Source organism: Pseudorasbora parva, chromosome 9 (genome assembly GCF_024679245.1).
Source record: "Pseudorasbora parva isolate DD20220531a chromosome 9, ASM2467924v1, whole genome shotgun sequence".
Lineage (NCBI taxonomy): Eukaryota > Metazoa > Chordata > Actinopteri > Cypriniformes > Gobionidae > Pseudorasbora > Pseudorasbora parva.
In genome coordinates this window covers 37,915,023-37,935,196 of record NC_090180.1, presented here as the reverse complement: position 1 = coordinate 37,935,196, position 20,174 = coordinate 37,915,023, and the positions used below count along the sequence as shown (strand labels likewise).

General features: G+C 38.7%; 1 protein-coding gene across 3 annotated transcripts in view; it reads left to right on the top strand.

Annotated features, from left to right (window-relative positions):
• Positions 1-18,051, top strand: part of zgc:110158 (uncharacterized protein LOC553590 homolog) — an 86,901-nt gene extending 68,850 nt beyond the window's left edge. Inside the window, exons 6-18 of one of the 3 annotated variants that reach the window (XM_067452481.1) lie at positions 5,135-5,218; positions 8,485-8,544; positions 9,951-10,017; positions 10,148-10,215; positions 11,329-11,393; positions 11,503-11,548; positions 11,757-11,792; positions 12,482-12,536; positions 13,111-13,181; positions 14,435-14,513; positions 14,622-14,650; positions 14,757-14,858; positions 17,554-18,051. In XM_067452481.1, coding sequence (XP_067308582.1) covers positions 5,135-5,218; positions 8,485-8,544; positions 9,951-10,017; positions 10,148-10,215; positions 11,329-11,393; positions 11,503-11,548; positions 11,757-11,792; positions 12,482-12,536; positions 13,111-13,181; positions 14,435-14,513; positions 14,622-14,650; positions 14,757-14,858; positions 17,554-17,715 — 924 coding nt within the window. In that variant the 3' untranslated portion in view covers positions 17,716-18,051. Of the gene's footprint in view, positions 1-5,134; positions 5,219-8,484; positions 8,545-9,950; positions 10,018-10,147; positions 10,216-11,328; positions 11,394-11,502; positions 11,549-11,756; positions 11,793-12,481; positions 12,537-13,110; positions 13,182-14,434; positions 14,514-14,621; positions 14,651-14,756; positions 14,859-17,366 lie in introns of all 3 variants that reach the window. The other 2 variants (XM_067452479.1, XM_067452480.1) reach the window with 2 other exon arrangements.
• The last annotated feature ends 2,123 nt before the right edge of the window (positions 18,052-20,174 follow it).

Sequence of the window (20,174 nt, the reverse complement as noted above, 5' to 3'; positions counted from 1 at the left end):
CCCTAGATATATTTCTTCCTTCATTCTCAGAAGGAAGAAAAGCTACTCAATTTGAGTTAGCGCATATATATATATATATATATATATATATATATATATATATATATATATATATATATATATATATATATATATATATATATTGTGTGTGTGTGATATTGTATATATTTTTATTTTGTTATCAGATTAAATTGAAATAATTACCATGAGATTTTGAATATTTAATTATGCATTCTTACCTCCTTTATTTTTTACATTTTAGATTACTTTTGGCATCATCTAACACGTACCTGCAAGAAATCTTTAAAAACACAAATAATTTAATAACACAATTTTTTTTTAGCAAATCTGAAAATGAATATCCATTTTCAATCTTTCATTTAAATGTTCAATTCACCTGTAGCATTAAAACTTCTAAATTCTATTGTTGTTTTATTTGTAGTTGTATAGAATTTTAATATTGGCCATTTATTGGCCATAAGATAAAAAATATTAGTGACTTATTTGTAATGACTAGTATTTGAATATCGGTACATCCAGAAGAGTTAGTGGTTTGTTTAAATACTGAAAATCCTATTCATTTGTATCAACATTTCCTCTACTTGTCTTGAGGTGGATATAGTTTGTCAAAGAGCTTTTTTCTGTTTATTCCCATGTGTTTACATATAACAGAGTTCACATAACACACATACAAGTACAGACACACGCAGCCTCATAATCAAACATGCTTGTACACATCCACACCTTCCCATGATGCAGCGGGGGTGGTGGAGCGTTTGCTCAGTGATGGACAGGCCTGGCATTTGGCAGTGTTTGTGATAAGGCTGAGTCGAGGGAGGAGGCGCTTTCTACCGCTGTCTGGAATCTCCGCTGTATGGGGAGGGAAGGGTTGGGAGAGCAATATAGGGGAAAGGTTTGAGGAGAAGGAGGGAACGGAGGGGTGTGGAGGAGATTTTTGGAGAAGCAGAGGAGTGCTATTTATATCAGATCAGCGCTGAGGGAGTGAGAGGAGGTGTGAGGTGTTCTCGTGTGTATGTGTGTGTGTGTGTGTGTGTGTGTGTGTGTGTGTGTGTGTGTGTGTGTGCGCTGCTCCTGAGATCCATTTCTAAAGCATCATTGAGAGAATAGAGAAGAGGACTGTGGGTTTGGGTTCATTCATCTGTTTACTAGTGATGCACAATATATACATTTTAGTTCATACTAGAGATTTAAAAAAATGTTTGTAATAGCAGACATTATTATCTATGCTTTTACTTTTTGGGGGGGGGGGGGGGGGGTAGCATAGTAATAATACCATGTTTTTTGTAGGTATTGGAATACCTTGTAAATACCATGGTGCTTGAATTATTATTTTAAATTTAAATATATATTTTTTATCAAATAAATGCAGCCTTGCTGAGCATAAGTCTTCTTACTCTAAACTTTTGAATGATATGGAAGGGATTATATATATATATATATATATATATTATTTTGGTTATGCTACTAGCACGACAATTTAAATAAAGTTGTATATTAAAATTAAAGTTCTTTTCAATTCTGATTAATAGCTTTTTGTTTCCAGTTGTAATTTAGAATTTCCTTTTCTTATGACTTTGAAACATGGCGTAGAAATTGGTAGCAAGCCCTGATATAGTCTGCTTACAATATCTTTCTAATCAAATGGAAATGTGGTCACAGATATACCGCACTCCCCCGCTTTTATTATTTGGGAAGTCAGGTTTAGAGGAAGACAAGTAAAGAGGTGTTACTCAAGGACCAAGATTATTTAGCAGAGAAAAGCAGAGGCAGCGAGCGGCAGAGTGAGCGCTACTAGCCACTGCTGTGTGTGATGAGGTGTAATGAACAGTCGTGACCTCAGCGCTTCTGTGAGTTAAAGAGGCCTTGAGCATCCCTAGACCCCTCTAATCCTTCCCTCAGACCCACTCTGAAAAAGCCAGGTGGCCAGGGAAAACACACATATGCTCATGTATTCCTGTTGTATCGGCGCATGGTTTCTGGGACAGTCAGTAGAGGAGCTCTCATGCCAGACCCCGCAGCGATCCACTCTCACTGGGAGGTCAGAGGCGGGTCACAGCTAAATCAGAAACAAAATCTCACAAAAACCAAAAACTGCTTACCTCATGCATGCTTTTTATAAAACCCCAGTGCTTTTATCACTAAATTCATTGGTAGCAGATGAATGATTTCGCACTACTTGTGTGTTTTGAGCCGCTTTTATTCATACAAACAGCAGAGAAACGATAGAAATTATGAAGGAGTGTGGAACTGAAATGTGACCAGCTGCATTTGTGTACACTTAAAAATGAAGGTTCCAAAAAGGTTTTTTTGTTGTTGCAGAAATGCCATATAAGAACCAATTTAGGTTCCCTGAAGAACCTTTCAGTGAAGAGTTATTAAAAGTACCATTACATTTTTCTTAATGAGAATAACATTTGAATAATCTAAAGAACCTTTTCCCACTATAAAGAACCTTTTGAGCAATGGAAAGGTTGCATGGAGGTAAACGGTTCTTTGTGCAACCATCGTTGCCAATAAATAACTATTACTTTTAAAGCTACACTGTCATTTTTCCGTCCGCTAGAGGGCGCCTATTCAAAACAAAGGCGTAATTTGATGACGCCAGGTTTAAGTGCAGAATCTTGGGACGTGGTCTTCACCTCACAGCCGGTGGAAAAGAATCAGGATAGGAATCTGGCAGGAATCATGTTCATGGATGCGGTTATTAACGTTACTGTAGTATGAAGCAGAGCAGGACCGAGTGTTGTGGAGCTGGAGAGATTGTTACGGAAACACAAGGCTCGCAAGCAACAGGACTTTTATTATGACGGGATGAGTCGCAGGCGCCGCTTCCACTTTTTTCCGGTCATGAGTATGAGATAACGCATCTCTGTTTATCATATCAGATACATTTAAGTGTGTGAAAATGATGTTATGACATTACTCGTTCGCTCAGTGGCTGCTGTGACGCATGTTGCACAAGGATGAAGAGTAAAGCGTTTCTGCCAAAATAAAAAAACAGCCGACTCCCTCAGATGTCCCTGCTCCTTGGTTAATATAGCAATTTTCTCACAATTTACAAATAGTTGGAACTATTTGGGATATTGTAAGTACTCAACTGAACAAAATGTATAACACTGGACTGGTGGTTTTTGGATATTTTACTGTAAAATTTTACATAGTGCACCTTTAAGAGTGTATGATTGCATATAAACTAACCACTAAGCCACAGCTCTGACTCTGAATGTTTCATTCAGTGGTGTTATTTTTGTTGACGTGGGTGGGTCAGTGTTGTACCCTGAGCAGATGTGTTGTTCTCTGGCTGTGGTGTGTGTGGCAGCCCTGGTCATCAGCGTGGAGATTTCCGGTCGTGCGGGATGGATGATTTCCTCAGCCCCTCTGAAACCAGCAGGAGGGCTTGTCTGAGGTCTGAGCACTGGCCAAAGGTCAAGAGGCAGTAATATGTACGGGTCATAACCACATACACAGACTCCACGAATTAAACTGCTGCCTCCCTTAAAGAATTCCTTCGTTTTGACGCTTCTGTTGACATCAGTATTACTTGAAATGATTAGCATAGAAATGTATCCATCTGATTACTGGAAGTCGAATAGTGAAGAGTTCAGTGCTCAGACAAATAAATATTGTACTTCTGTCTTTTTTTTAGGTTTGCTTTGTTAACACTGCCCCCGAGTGGTCAAGAACGGCTATTGCAGCTGTCCTGCGGCCGTCATTCAGTGTATGAATACTGTCAAGCTAACTGCCCCTTTAGGGCCTGAGAATGGAGATTGAAGAGCTCTCTGTTGATAGCCATGCCAGTAAGTGGCAGGTTATCATCTTCTCAAAGGTGTTCGAAGTGATTTTTATATATCGCCGTTTTGAGATCCTTCCCCAATGAGGCAGAACTGCGGAGCGACCGTGATTGGCTGAATGCTCCTAATGTAGGTGCACACGCAAAGGACCCATAACGCCATATGCTTCTCATTCGGGCTTGTTGTTCAGTGGGAGAGAGGAATAGAAGCGAAGCTCCTTTGCTGTGTGTTAGTTATTAGTCACAAAGTCTCATATTCCTTACAGAACCATTTTGGACTGGAGCTCAATGGCCTGTTGATCATTAATGAACACTAATGGATGCTCTGTGCAAGAGTTATATAGAATGAGGGGTTTAATGGGTTTTATGTGACACATTTCGCGGAAAGGTTTCTTCTGTATACAGTACACGAACGATGCTGCTCTATAAACTAATTTTATGTTTTCTTAAGAATATTTACGCGGTGTTTGCTTGTGCAAAAATCTTCATCAAGGCTTTGCTATCCGTTTTTTAATTAATTTTTTGTTTATTTATTGGTATTGGTTATTGTATATTTAATTGTGCATGCTAATTTCCCCTAAATTCAGTATCACTGTTAAATGTGACCTTTAAAAAAATCCCAAAATGAATATCCATTTTTATATTTTATATAATGTTGTCATGCCTTATTTTCTTTTTTCCTCTTTTTATTATATATATATATATATATATATATATATATATATATATATATATATATATATATATATATATATATATATATATATATATATATATATATATATATATATATATATATATATAAACATATTTCATTTTTAATTTGGACAATTTCAATATCTATATATTTTAAATATACATTTCTTTAAGTAATCAGTTAACAGCCATCATGTGAATATTTATCCACTTATCAGTGTTTTGATATTGATATCCATATTTTTAGTCATTTGGATCTTTTGTTACATTAAGTCAACATGAGCTAAATATTCATCATGTTGTTGAGCTTGTATGGTTGATGAATTTAAAGACTCGCTCGTCGCTTATGTATCTGAAACACATTTTCCTTCAAAATGATGAAGTGGGTCTATAAAATCCTGTCATGTTTTATTGAGAACTTTCTGCTTGAAATAACAGCTAGTTGTTTCGTTCTCATAAACTGCCATTTTTCATTGAAATCCACACACTAGCTTTGGGTTTCCAACCAGTTTTTAGTAGCTAGTGAATGAGTGTGAGCGAGTTTGTGTTTGTGTAAGGGCTTCGGCAGCAGCAGGCCTCGCTGGAAGGCCGTCTGTGCATCTCTCATCTCCCTCTTCTCTCTTAAAGGGGCCTCCCGGCTCGCAGCCGTCACCACACGCACAGCCTCCCCCACACAATACCAGCAACCCCATGATGGGACCACACGGCCAGGTAAGACACACAGCTACCCTCACACACACATACACACCGTGTCCTTGCTGGCACTCTCGATATACACACGGCCATACTTGCACACATGAGAACTGTTGGCGACGCTGGCATCAACTCATTTGGACAAGATGAACGGTGTAAATTACATGGTTATTTTTAATTCTCAGGTTTTTTTTTCCAAGCCCTCTTCTTGTGAACACAGTCTTCAAACAAAAGTTGCAGAATCTTAGTAAACTGTCCTGTGTTTGGACTTTTGGACGTCAGGGTTGACACCATTTTTAAAGGGGTAGTTCATTTACACACCTTGATGGTGTTCTAAACCAGTATGACTTACTTTCTGTTTATTTTCATACAACTACAATGAATGGAGACTTTTAAAGGGTTAGTTCATTCATTTTTAATTACTCACCCTCATGTCGTTCCAAACCCACAAGACTTTCATTCATCTTTGGAACACAAATGAAAATCTTTTTGAAGAAATCTGAGTGCTTTCTGTCCCTCCGTTGACAGCGACGCAACTGATACTTTGACGCCTCAACAAGTTCATAAAGAGATCATAAAAATAATCCATATGAATTGAGCAGTTTAGTCCAAATTTTCTGAAGAGACATGATCGCTTCATATGATGAACAGATTGAATTTAGGCTTTTATTCACATATAAACATTCATCCTATCACACTTTTATCAGTTGTGGATAGAAACCTAAATGTGAATAGAAACCTAAATTAAATCTTTATGAACGTTTTGAAGTGTCAAAGGCATGGTTGTGTAGCTGTCAATGGAAAGTACAGAGAGCTCTCAGATTTCATCAAAAATATGTTGTAAAACATTTGTGTTCCAAAGATAAACGGAAGTGTTGTGAGTTTGGAACGACATGAGGGTAATGACAGAATTTTCATTTTTGAGTGAACTAACCCTTTAAGAAGCAAAGAACAAACAAGCACCTTAGAAGTATGACCAAAGTGGTCAGTTTGATGCTTTATTTGAAGTATTCTGAAGTTAGATTTGTTTAAAGGGATAGTTCACTTTGAAATTAAATGTTGATATGTTTTAGCTTACCTCATGGGCATCCGAGATGTAGGAGTATTTGTTTCCCCAGTAGTTTCAATTTTGATCATTTTAGGTCAAACCGTTCTTGTCTGTGCCTCACATAATGCAGGTCTATGGTCACCACCTCAAAGAGCATACACAGAGAAGTCCAAATTAAACAATCCCCCATCATAAGTACACACTGATGGCCTAAGACACGAAACGAGCGGTTTGTGTGAGAAAACGAACCTCTTGTACACCACTACGTCCGACTGATCCGAGGGCGCGCGTGCATGTTTCCTGTGGTATACAAGAGGTAAAAACGATATAAATACTGTTTGTTTTCTCACACAAACCGCTCGTTTCGTGTCTTAGGCCATCAGTGTGTAATTACGATGGGGGATTGTTTAATTTGGACTTCGAGGTGGTGACCATAGACCTGCATTATGTGAGGCACAGACAAGAACGGTTTCACCTAAAATGATCAAAATTGAAACTACTGGGGAAACAAATACTCCTACATCTCGGATGCCCATGAGGTAAGCTAAAACATATCAACATTTAATTTGAAAGTGAACTATCCCTTTAAGAAACAGGCAATTAAGTTATTCACTGAAAGTCTTGACATCCGCCATAGTGTTATGCATGAGAGAAGAACCAATGTCTGATTTTTGAACAAATCTCTTCATCAGTTGTATCGGTTGATCTAGTTCACAATTCTGATCTGAATGATTTGTTCATGGAATGGACTGGAAAATTCAATAACAATTTCATAAAATCTTTTTGTAAAGTCTTTACTGTCACTTTTGATCAATGCAATGCATCCTTGCTAAATAAAATCGTACTAACCCCAAACTTTTGAATGGTAGCGCATGTTTTATGGTTCTTTAGATCATTTTTGAAGCTTAAAAGCTTCAGTCCCCACTCATTAAAAAGTGTATAAAAGGAACAACTCTTACATAGAAAAAGAAAGTCATACAGGTTTGGAACAACATAAGAGTGCATAATGACAAAATTGTGGATTTAAATATTTATTTATTTACAACTGAATGCAAGGCTGTGAGGAATAGAAGTACAGTTCAATAGGTTGTACTGTTGGGTACAATGAAAGAGATAAAAACATGGTAAACATGTTGTTGTGAAAATAACATTAAGACTGTACATCCATCCCTCACAACCCATTTTCATTGGGCGTACACCCTAAAGTCCAGCCCTGCTTTGTCTTTTTCTTTCTTCCTCCCTCTGTTTCTCTATATTGGGAATGTGAAGTATCCTGTATACCTCCCACCCCCTCCATAGAGTCGACTCCCTGCGATCAGGATAAATAATTCAGTCTCCTCCTTGTTCTTGGAGATGGGCCTCCACTCCTGGGCCTCACCCCAACCCCCATCAATAGAACATTAATATTGTAGAGCCTCCCGCCACACAGCGCCCTCACAAACACTCACAAGCACACGGACTGCGCAGAAACCAGAACGCTGCGCGTGGATGTGCACTCGCATGCGCGTGCCCACGCAACACAGCGAAACCTACACTTATCAGACACTTCCTTTCTCCTGGAAAAAACACACATGCTGCATATTAGAGCACTACAGTTGAACAACAGCTTCCTACAATAATCAAATCTCTCCAATTAGCTGTAAAAACACATGCGCGCACACACACACACACCCTTGCAGCCTACCCCTCGTCCGTTCAGCGCCAACATGTTTCAACAGAGCACTAAAAGTTGGCGAGAGTCTCTCGGGGAGCTTCCCACAGGCCTTGACCACAGAAATGGCATCGGGTTTCGTCTCCAGACGCGCAGCCACGCGGCTCTAATGGTTTGTATGTCAGGACACAGGCACGATACTGCCCTCGTTTGGGTTGTTGTGGTCACTTTCCTTCCTGACCAGACTTTCACTTGAGAAGCATCTAAGTGCAGCCGCTCGAGGTCTGACTTTCCCGATGCGCTCCTGCGCGTTTGTCGAAACGCCACAAGAGTGTATGTGTGTGCACGTTTAAAAGGCAGAATGGGAGCAGTCTGTGTTGAGGGACAGAAGGAGAGATGTCAAATGTACTTATTTGATGTCATCCTGCATTGGCTTCTGCTCTCCGTGCATCTGTCCGTCCATTCCATCTGCTATAGCCTGGCCTGCTGCACTCATTCATTCTGGTCTATGCAATGCTCTCGCTTTCCTCTTAAATAGGGCAACATGTTGCTAATCACACTGTTTTGCTTCTCTTCTTCTTCTAGCCTTTTATGTCTCCACGGTACCCTGGTGGACCACGGCCGTCTCTTCGCATGCCAAATCAGGTACAGGAACCATCATCTAGCCGCCGATAGTTCTGTCATTTTTACACACATCTTCAGGGTCACGACAATCACCTGGAAATGTTAGGATTGATTAAGGATCATTTTAAAGAGTTATGGGAATTTCTATTCTGAATCTATTTATTTGTTGTTGTTTGCATGGCTTTATAATATTTTATTTTCTAAAAGTATAATCCAGTGTTGCTATAGTTAACTACAACTTAAATTATGAAATTGTTTTTGGTAGTTGAAGTAATTGTATTATAAAATAAAATCTAAATAATAGAAGAGAACTTAAACCTGGCAACTAATTGAAATAGTGTAAGTAAAAACATAAATACAATTAATGAGGCTAAATATAAATATAAAATATAACAAAAATACAACACTATTACTTTAACTATTAAAATCAAAATTGAAATACTGACTAAAACTAAACTAACTTTTTAACTAAAACTGCTAATAATTAATAAAAAATATGAATAATTACTATAATAGTCTATAGACATTAAAATGTGTATAAATATACTAAAATGACACACGTCACAAAATGTATTGGTCTAAATCCTTACGACAAATCGTTTCCAACAGACTTTGCCTATAGAGGCATGTGATTGATGTTCATACCAATAGCACTCCAAAATGCTAAATTATTGATTGATTTTTTTTTATTATTTATTATTTTACAAATCGTGTGATGTTCATATAAATAGATTTTTTGGGGATTTCTATTTACAAAGAAGCGGACTCAAGAAAGGGGAGGCCCTGCGGGGCAAATGTAACGTCCCCTACAGGAGCCCGTCTTGAACCGACTTGTAAGGTCCAGGAGACTTGCAAACCTGCTCCATCTCTTCCGCCTCAGAGAGGGGTACCCGAATTTAGAGCAGATACGGATCTATTTATCACTATTTTATTTTTATTTTTTAAACTCTCTTTACAACTATTTTAATTATCCTTGTTTTTATTGGTAATTCTCACACATGGTATTCTTATTTCTTATGCATATGTTATCACTATTTTAATTCATTTCTGTGTAAATCACTTTGAATTGCCAATGTGCTATACAAATAAAATAAACTTGTCTTGTCTTGCCTTACATTCATTTTATTCATTATACATTTTATTGACTTGTGACTGATACATCAAAGCCAGTTTGTGATGTTTCTGGTCTCTGGTGTTCTAATCTTTCTAACCGTGGGCAATACTAGCGCGTGCACAATTTTCAGTGGCCAATTGTTTAAAAAGCTATTGAAGTTACATTTTTACACCAGTGGACTTCCATTGAAAGGAATCAAGAAACTCTCCCATTCTAGTTTCCATTCCAGTGGAGATGGTCGTTGAGGTTGCATACCGTATAAATATGATACTCTTTTCTTTCATTGACCTTCATTCATTTATGTCCTCCTTAGCCTCCTGTAGGGGTTCCAGGATCACAACCACTCCTGCCAAACAGTTTGGACCCAACCAGACCACAAGGTAGCGTCTCGGTCCGCTCTCCCCCACTCCAACACTTCATAGCCACAGAGCCTTTTACATGCATATTGAAGAATGATGTATTACCACCTGTGCATTAACTCTCGATCTAAATAAATGGATTATTTTCCAGGACATCCTAACATGGGCGGCCCGATGAGAATGAATCCTCCCAGAGGAATGGGTGGCATGGGCCCTCAGGTAGGCACATCCTTTCACTCACTTGTTTATCCTCTGCTAGTCGCCCCAAGTCAAGTTCCACAGGACTAAGGCAGTCTGAACACCGTTACTACTCTATACACACCTGTGCTGAATGCAGAGTTCTCCTTGTTTCTCTATCGCTCGCTCTCTCTGTCCTTCTCGATCTTGGCAAGCGAGGTGCTGCACAAATCGGCAGCTGGTGCAGCATCTGTTCGACAAATTGGGTAGAGCGCAGAACAAAGGCTCGGGTTAGAAAGAAGCAGCCTCAGGCCTGAAAGGCTCTGTCACACTTTGCCCTCCACCCACGGGCAGCCAGACAGGTGGGCCGCCGTCTGCCTGAGCAGAACTTCGTTAGCATAGTGTCAAACGCATTCCAACCTATTTGGTTGGATCCCCACCACTACGGACGACGGTGGATGAAGGGCAGTAATTCCTACACTGCGCCATTGCTGCATCTTCAGCTCCACAGCAAAAGGACTTGGTGTGCATTTATTTATGTGTTTGTTTGTATGTAATTATTCTTATTAATGTATTTATGCACTTATTTTAAAATTGTATAAAATGTATGTAATTGACCAAAATATATTTGTATATATTTCTTATAATTAAAAAAATAAAAATAATAATAATAATTGTGTGTGTGTGTGTGTATATATATATATAATTTTAAATCATTAATAAAAATAATACTTATATTTGTGTATAAATGTCAGTAGATAAATAAATGTATTTATTTAAAAAAATGGTATAAGTATTATCATTATATATATATATATATATATATATATATATATATATATATATATACTATTTAAAGAAATATATATATATATTACATTTATTTAAATAAATACATTTGTTTAATATATTTATTTTTAAAATGAGGTATAATTCAAGTATTATAATTGTGTGTGTGTGTGTGTGTGTGTGTGTGTGTGTGTGTGTGTGTGTGTGTGTGTGTGGATCTATTTTGTTTATATATACAATTAAAATGGTATTAAATATTTCATATTTAATTAATTACCGGTAATTCTTTTTTTAATACAGTTTTAATTCAGTGGTGAAAAATGATTGTTGAAATGTGTGTGTTTTGGTTTTCTTTGCCCATTGTAGAACTATGGTGGTATGAGGCCTCCTCCAAACTCTCTCGGTGGTCCAGGCATGCCCGGAATGAACATGTGAGTTCTTCAACATGAGATCACGCCCTGTCACTATTTATTTAATCCCATTAGATCATGTTTGTTAACCTTCATCTGTCTCTGCACTGCTTTTCTATCCTTTTTACAGGGGACCTGGAGGACGTGGCCCCTGGCCAAATCCAAATGCTAACTCGGTAAGTTCATACTTGCGCTGTTGTCTGCATTCGACTTTGGCTGCAAACAAAGACATGACGTGCATTTTTGCTGCACTGACCTGGTATTTTATTATATACCAAATATTATTATATTCATATATCATAGTATTACCATTAAGGGGTGTAGTTTAATGTTTTATTCTCATAAAAATAAACTGTATTCATATTCTTTTGCTTGGGTTGACAGATAGCATACTCCTCCTCGTCTCCAGGCAACTATGTGGTGAGTACCAAACTTTAGTCAACATTAATACTAACTTATTTTTGTTATTATATTAAATTATACTAACTTTTTGTAGTATAAATAAATTGCATAAAAAGAAACAACGTACAACCTGTAGTTTTGTTTCTGCAAATCAATCAATCGCCAGATCGGCTAATCACGATTAATTGCGTCCAGCATAAAAGTTTTATAAATATGTGTAATTATACACACACTCATTTTATGTTAGATACGATAAATCGTGATTAATCTATTTGACAGCATCTCAAAAGTGTATGCCAGCAATGTCTCAGGAGGAAAATAGTCTTTTAGATCTAAAACTGGTTATGAATGTATGTCCATATTAACCATTCAGAGAGCATATTGCAGAGATCTTTTGCTTTTTCCCTCTCTGTCTAGCTCAAAGGAAAACTGCAAAATGCAGTGCTTCCCTTTGGAAACTAAAAGCATAACTAAGCACATATTAAAGTTTCCAAATGTATTGATTTTACTTGAGCAATTACTATCCTGCTTAGTTTTGCTCCTAGCATTGCCTCTCTTAAAAGTAAAATATCTGCACATTAGTCAAAGCGGCTTAATGGCTCCCCTGTGCCTAGTGTTTCTTTGTTTAAAAACTGCTCCTCTGGTAGTTCTGATACTGTTACACACTAAAAAGCTAAGCTCATGTTTGTGTGTGTTTCCTCCCTCAGGGTCCTCCGGGAGGAGGTGGTCCACCAGGAACTCCAATAATGCCAAGCCCAGGAGGTACTACAGTAGATTTGTTCTGTCGCTCCCCCTTATGCATGTCATTCACACACTACACACTTGCTCTCACCTCGTCTCTATAATCGGCACAGCCGGAAACGGTTTATGTCTATCCAGGAAGAAAGATGCTCAGCACTTCACAAACACCCTATTTAACACCCTCCTCCTCCCTCTCTCCCTCCCTTCCTCCCTCCCTCCCTCCCTACCCAGCAGCCAATATCACTGCAAGGTTACCTGCACTTACTCTGGCAGGAAAACAAAACGTGACATCAGCTTCACCCCTCCCACAGCGTTAATGTAATTCCACTCCAAACGCTTCTGTTTGCGATGTTAAACCACAGATTATGGGTGCGAGTCTCCCTCCCTCTTTCTCGCAAACAAGCCATAAATCATCAAAGGAACACATTTATAATGGTGATTAATCCAGCCCAACCATGTACTGTATTGATCTAGTGTGCTGCTAAAACATTGGCTATCTGAATATGCTTGGAAGCGACTCTGGTCTATTATTTTGGAGAAGTTGTGCTGGTCTTAGAAACAAACTTAAATGGCTTTCTGCTCTCTTCTCTACTAGACTCTACGAACTCCAGTGAAAATATCTACACAATGATGAACCCAATTGGACCAGGAGGAAACAGACCTAACGTATGCATTACTCCTGATATGTATTTTCCAGAGCAAAAAGATTATTTAAATGTTTATGAAAGAAGTCTCTTTTAATGTTCACCAAAGCTAAATTGAATTGATGAAAAATACAGTAAAACAGTAATATTGTGAAACATAGCTATTTAAAACAACTGTTTTCTATGCTAATATATTTTAAAATGTAATTTATTCCTATGATGGCAAAGCTGACTGTTCCTTCAGAAATCATTCCGATATGCTGATTCGGTGCTCAAGAAACGTTACTTATAATTATCAGTGTTGAAAAAAGTTGTGCTGTTTTATATAGGAATCTTTTGTAACATCACAACATCACAATGCATCCTTGCCAATGAAAGCAAAACCCCAAACTTATAAACTGTAGTGTAATATCTCTCCACTTAATTACTTTTTGACATTTGTGGTGTATTTCCAAAAGCCACTGCTATATTTTGTTTCCCAACTTTGGCAATTGGAATACTTGGCACTGATTGGTCAGTCTTGGCATTCAGCAGTCAAATATTTATGTATCATGCTAAGCTGCTAAGCTGTATAATTGGCTGTTGTTTGATTACCTTCATATTGTAGCTGTGCTTGTATGCTAGTCAAGTCACCTTTATTTATATAGCAGATCGTTTCAAAGCAGCTTCACAGTGAAAACAGGAAAAGGATTTATTTGGACTGTTGTTGAAGATTTCAGTGTTGATTCAGATCCGTTGAAAAGATCATCAATTATTCAATTAGTTCATTCAGTTCTGTAAAAAATGATGTCATTCAGTTGTCAGACAACAGCATCAGTACAGTCAGATCAATAATACAGTTGAATATTAAGTGCTAGTGCTCATAACACTCTGTGGTCTCTTTCTTCTTACATAAAAGTATAATATGAACTCAAATCAATCTTTAATGTGCAATAATTCTTTTTTTTCCCACTTAAGTAGTCATGTAATAATCTTGATAATGCCAGTCGGTCGTTATCCCAAAATAAATCCCTTCAGTGAGATTTAGGACCTGTCTGGATTTATTTGTAATAATGAGCTCCTGACTGTACATTATGCATTACTTATATTAATCCTGAATGTCACATTATGATCTTTGTTTTCATAAAAATGCATGCATGCTTTCAGAGAAGGGGCAATGCTTATCCTTTTCAAATGAATGTTTATCTCCCGGATTCAATAATTCAGATAAGTCTTGTTGTACTCTGGGCAGTGGATGTGGGTGGTTGTATGTGATTGTTTCTCTGTGTTTCTCAGTTCCCCATGGGTCCCGGTCCAGATGGCCCAATGGGCGGCATGGGTGGCATGGAACCCCATCATATGAACGGATCATTAGGTAAGCATTTGCACTGCACCAAATTAATATCTAAATCTGATTTCATGTGATAAATAAGTTACAAAATGCCTTTTAATAACATACACATTTACTGTTTATTTATTTCAGGCTCTGGTGACATGGATGGGTTGCCAAAGGTAAGGAAGGTTTTAGTTTGCCAGTCAGTATTTTTTGCCCAATGATTTTGCATTTCAGTATGTTTCTCATTCTCAGCTGTCTTTGTCAAACATTATTTTGCTGCAGAACTCCCCCAACAACATGGCAGGCATGAACAACCCACCGGGAACACCGCGGGATGACGGAGAGATGGGAGGCAACTTCCTCAACCCATTCCAAAGTGAAAGTGTGAGTAGATTCTGACCCAAACCTAAAGACCTGCCACTTCCCCCACCTGTCAGTCATATACACTACTGTTCAAACGTTTGGGGTCGGTAAGAAAACACATTAATATGATCAAAAGTGATAGTAAAGACACATTGTTATAAAAAAAAATTCTGTTCTTATGACCTTTTCATCAACAAATTCTCAAAAAAGTATCTCGGTTTCCACATTAAAGGGATAGTTCACCCAAAAATTACTTTCTTTTTTCAGCCAAACCCAATCAGAGTTATATTAAAAAAAATATCCTGGCTCTTCCAAACATTATAATGGGAGTAAATGTTGCCATTGTTTTTGAACCCCAAAAAGCGCATCCATCCATCATAAAAGTAATCCACCCGGCTTCAGGGCCTTAATAAAGCCCTTCTGAAGGGAATCGATGTGTTTTTGTAAGAATATTGATCTCTGGCTAACGGGCGTACACGGATCGAGTTCCTCTGAAGAGTGACCTCTAACCTGACGCATGTATTGAAAAACACGGAAGCACAGAGGATAGAGCAAAACAAAAACACTGGTCACATATTAGAAGTCTAAAATACATTTAAAGAGAACTGTCAGAGGATTTTAATATAAGAGAGCGGGAGCTTGAGTTTCCCTGCCCTATTTGTTTGAACCGCGAGAAGCGCCTACTGTCACCTGAGCTTGTGCTTCTCCTACATCCTACGTCATGCGTTAGGTAATTTCTGCCAGAACTCAACCATAATGTTGATATTACCGGAAGCCGGTGATTTATAGTTTATAAAATTATAAATAGAGATATTTTTCTAACCAAAAAACACTTCGCTTCAGAAGGCCCTTATTAAAGGGTACTTCAGCGCTGGGAAAATTAATTTGTATTTAAACTGGGTCATTAATGTAGTAGAAATGTGAAATTATTTTTGAATATGGTGCCTTCTAGACTGAGAAAATACAGAAAATGTATTTTTGACTCATGGGGATGAAATACAACAATTCCCAGAATGCTTTGCTGCCCTGTGAGGCCACTCCCAAAGTGGCTGTTCAATATAATGAGCGAGTCACCGCGTGAGTGTCACAGCACTAACGCTGCAGGAGTCAGATTACATTTAACGTCATAAATGAGCTGAATGAGCTCTCATGATGAGAGCTGAGGTAATTGCGACCACACTCGCGTCGTAGATTCATAGCGCATTTTCAGTCTGGCACGTTTTTAGTTCATGCCTTTTGAAGCTAAACTTTCATAGAAATTAATTTGAGAAGCTGAGACACTTACTTTGCTCCGCATAGCTCCATTTACATGAATGCCTGCAGCTGCTAGCTGAGCTTAGCCTGACAAGCCAGACCCACATCAAGATGTTTGGTCTAGAAACTCACCATAGACAGGGCTCAATCCGAGGGGCGGGATAAACGGTTGTCTTTCAAAGTCCCTCTGCACGCGATAGGATAGCGCTACACCAACCAGAGCAACGAAGGTGAAACTCGTTGATAGATTTCGTTGAAACATTCGCCGTATCCGGTCGGCAAAACTCAGAACACATCTTCCCTTTTTAAGAATGACTTCAGTGCCGTTCAGTGCCTTCAGGGAGCACGATCATTTGAATATACTATAGGGTTTCTACTGATACAAAGCCATATGCTAATCGCTGAAGTAACCCTTTAATGCCCTGGATCCGTGTTGAGCATTTTTATAATGGATGGATGCTCTTATTTGGGCTTTGAAATCGAAGTTGCTATTTACTCCAATTATGAAGCTTGGAAGAGCCAGGATATTTTTTAATACAACTCCGTGTTTGGCTATAAGAAGTTAGTTCATTTTTGGCTGAACTAACCCTTTAATATTAAGTGGCACAACAGTTTTCAACCTTCATAATAATAAGAAATGTTTCTGGAGCACTTAATCAGCATATTAAAGTGATTTCTGAAGGATCATATGACACAAGACTGGAGTAATGACGCTGAAAATTCAGCTTTACATAACATGAATAAATTACATTTAAAATATATTGAAGTAGAACACATTTATTTTAAAATTGTAATATAAAATGTCACATTATTACTGTTTTTACTGTATTTTTAGTTCAATAAATGCAGTGTTGGTGAGCATAAAAGACTTCTTTCAAAAACATTTTTAATAATGATACCGACTCCAAACTTTGGAATGTAGTGTAGCTCCTCCCAGCAGGCACTCAGAAGGCCCCACCTACTGACCATGTTACTGAGATCAGAAGAGAATATCAAATCAAGGCAAATTTTACAAAAAAAGAGAGATATAAAATTATTTGATTTGTAAGTGTTCCTGATTCAGTCCATGAGTGAGTGCTGGAAATTTTAAAAGACCAGCAGTTTCCTGGACACTTAATTTCCAAGTCCTTTGGTTACTGCTTTGTCAACAAAATCATGCATTTTCTTGCTGTATTTTGGAACAGTTATGTCATAACCATCTTGTATTTGCTCTGTGTGGAGTTCTCATAATCTCACCTCCGCTATATCCCCTCTCCCCCCCTTCTCTCTTTCCAGTATTCACCCAACATGACGATGAGTGTGTGATTTCTTCTTATTTTATCATTTTATTTGGGGTTTTCTTTTTTGTTTCGTTTTCAAACCCCCTCCGACTGCCCCGGTCCTTTTTTTACCCCGTCCCCCTCTTCACGTCGATCAACCCCCGGCACCCTCTGCCCACGGAACTCTGGCTTTTTCTGCACAGCCTTCTGGGATGCCCCACGAGCAGAGGACTCACATGAAAGTGGCCCATCCCAGCTTGTGCAAAATGGCCAGCGGCAACAGGAAACAGCCCCAGAGCCACAGGAAGAGCTTGTTGACTGAATCTCCATGCCTCCCGGACTTCCTCTCTGGATCAGGACACTAAACGGGGCTCAACACACATATGAAGGCAGGTGTGTGTGTGTGTGCACGTGAGTGAGCGGTTCACCGGGCTGCTCACTTTACGATCTTTATGAACTCACTCCACTTTTTTGATTGATTTTTTTTTTTTTTAATCTTGAATGGATGCAGTCGTTTTTACAGTGGAAAATATCTGCACCTTTTTCCTCCATTTTATTGTGTAAATGCAAGAGGAAACTCATTACGATGGGTTCGGCAATGAACGTTTTCATTCTTCTGTGTATGTATTGTATTATTATCAATTGTTGATTTTATTTTTATTAATATTGTAATGATGGTTATTAGGTTTTAATCTTTTTTTTTTTTTGAAAGGGGCACATTGTTATGTAAACCATGAATTTCACACAAAAAAGCACACATCCGTAATGCACAACAACGTGTCATGACTTTTGCAGTGAGTCTACACTACGTTTTGTGTTTGCTGTGAAATCTTACCTCCTGCAGATTAAAAAGGTAGCCGTACCTTTTATTCTACGCCTCTAGCATACAGGTTTCATCGTCCCTGTTTAGTGAACGACCGAGGCCGAGAGGTGCGAGGCCCAAACCAGCAGCGACTTTAACCTCTCAGACCAGCCTGTGTGTCTGACAACACGTTTTGGAGTCTCAAACTATCTGTAGAGAGGAAGTGATGTCATTACCAGAGCTGAAACCATGCAGTTATTCTAGCAAACCAGTGCTAAACTTTACTCAAACACACGACACCGTGATTCGCAACTTTTATTTATTTGTTGTTTTTGTTCATGAATTGATTTATCGCGCACATGTCTCGCATGCGACCCGTCAGGACATATTGTACACATGTAAATATGCCAGTCTAAGATACCTCCTGAAGATTTGTATCGTTCTGTCCCTCGCCAGAGACCCACATGCTTTCCTTTTTTGCATGATTCTCAACAGGTCACATGACATTTCACTACAAATGAGGTTCCCGTTGGCTCGGTGCTCATCATACTGGAGGCTTTTTCAGGTGTGGGACAAAATCCTCCTCCTCAAACACATTTTGTTAACTATATGAAAAGTCCTGAAAAGTGAAGCCGAAACATTTTAATCGCCCCCTGGTGGTTGGCTGCAGTATAGGTCATAAACCCCACCCTCTCCACGTAATCTAATGGGGGGCGAGCGAGCCAAATAAAAAAATCCAATTACACATAAAGTTTTCCAAAAATGGTTTCTGTCATTTTAGGTAGTTCTCACCACGCTGACTATGTTCAAGTGTTCATTTTTCCCTATAAGTTTGTTTGTTATTTCATGCTATTAAAACGGGTGTAACGACATGATTGACAGCTGTGCTTGGGTGGGACCTTGATACCGTGGCTCCTCCTCAGGATCACTACTGCGCAGGCTCAGGCCCTGTCCCAAATGGCTCCCTAAACCCTCACGGTCTTCCTCTGAGTCCGCACTTTCACGACGTAATGCCGCTTTGACTGCTGGGAATGAAGTCCACCGCGTAAACCGCACCAGTGCGGACTCGGCAGAAGTGCGCATTGAGGGCGCATAACGGCCGCAAAGGGGGCGCCCACGCTCGCGAGCACCCTTCTGAGACCTAAAATGACAAATGGGACACCTTGCGATCTCATGGACTTAACGGACACGCGCATTGTAGGCGGCCATTGTAAGTCCACAAGACCGAAAGTGCACATGAAGTTTGCCATTTGGGACAGGGCCTCAGACTCCAAATTACCCAATTGGAACATAATGTCAATGGTCATTTCTGGGTTATTTTGGCTTCATTTTTCTACAGTGGAAAAAAAGAGGAGACACGTCGTTCATCTTTTTTTAGTCAGTGATTACACCTAATATAATGTGCAAAAACATGAGATGTCAGCCACATCCAGACCTTTTCTGAGCTTATGAAATGAAGGGTCCGTAATATGACGTCCAGGGACTACTGAATGAGGGATATATGAGCTAAATGTGCCCGACAGCCTGTTTGTTGTTTCTTTTTTTCCATTGGGTATATCTGTTGTGTCCTTTAAACAAAATGTGTTTTTGGAATTCTCAGTGAAATGCTTATTAGGGGTCAGAAGGAACCGGTAAATATCAGAGCTAAATGCTAAAATCCTACTGCTGATTACATACACACACTTTAATCGCACAGCACCTGTTTTTAAGTTCTCCACAGCTCAACGACACGATGTACACCGAGAAACACACATTTATAAAGTGTTTATCTTATTTTATTACTTTCGTTCTTTGTAAATACTGTAAAATGCATTTTGATATCATTGACATGTTTTGATATTTCAGTCACTACCAATGAATACTACGAGATATTGGGGTTGGAAAAAAAATGTAAAGAGTCGCCATTATCTGTCCTTGACTCTGTTCCACTGTACAGATGTACTAAATCATGCAAATGTAAAGATTTTGTCAGCCTCTACTTAGTAAACGGTGTCTGAGCGCTCATGTTTTAGGAGAACAGGA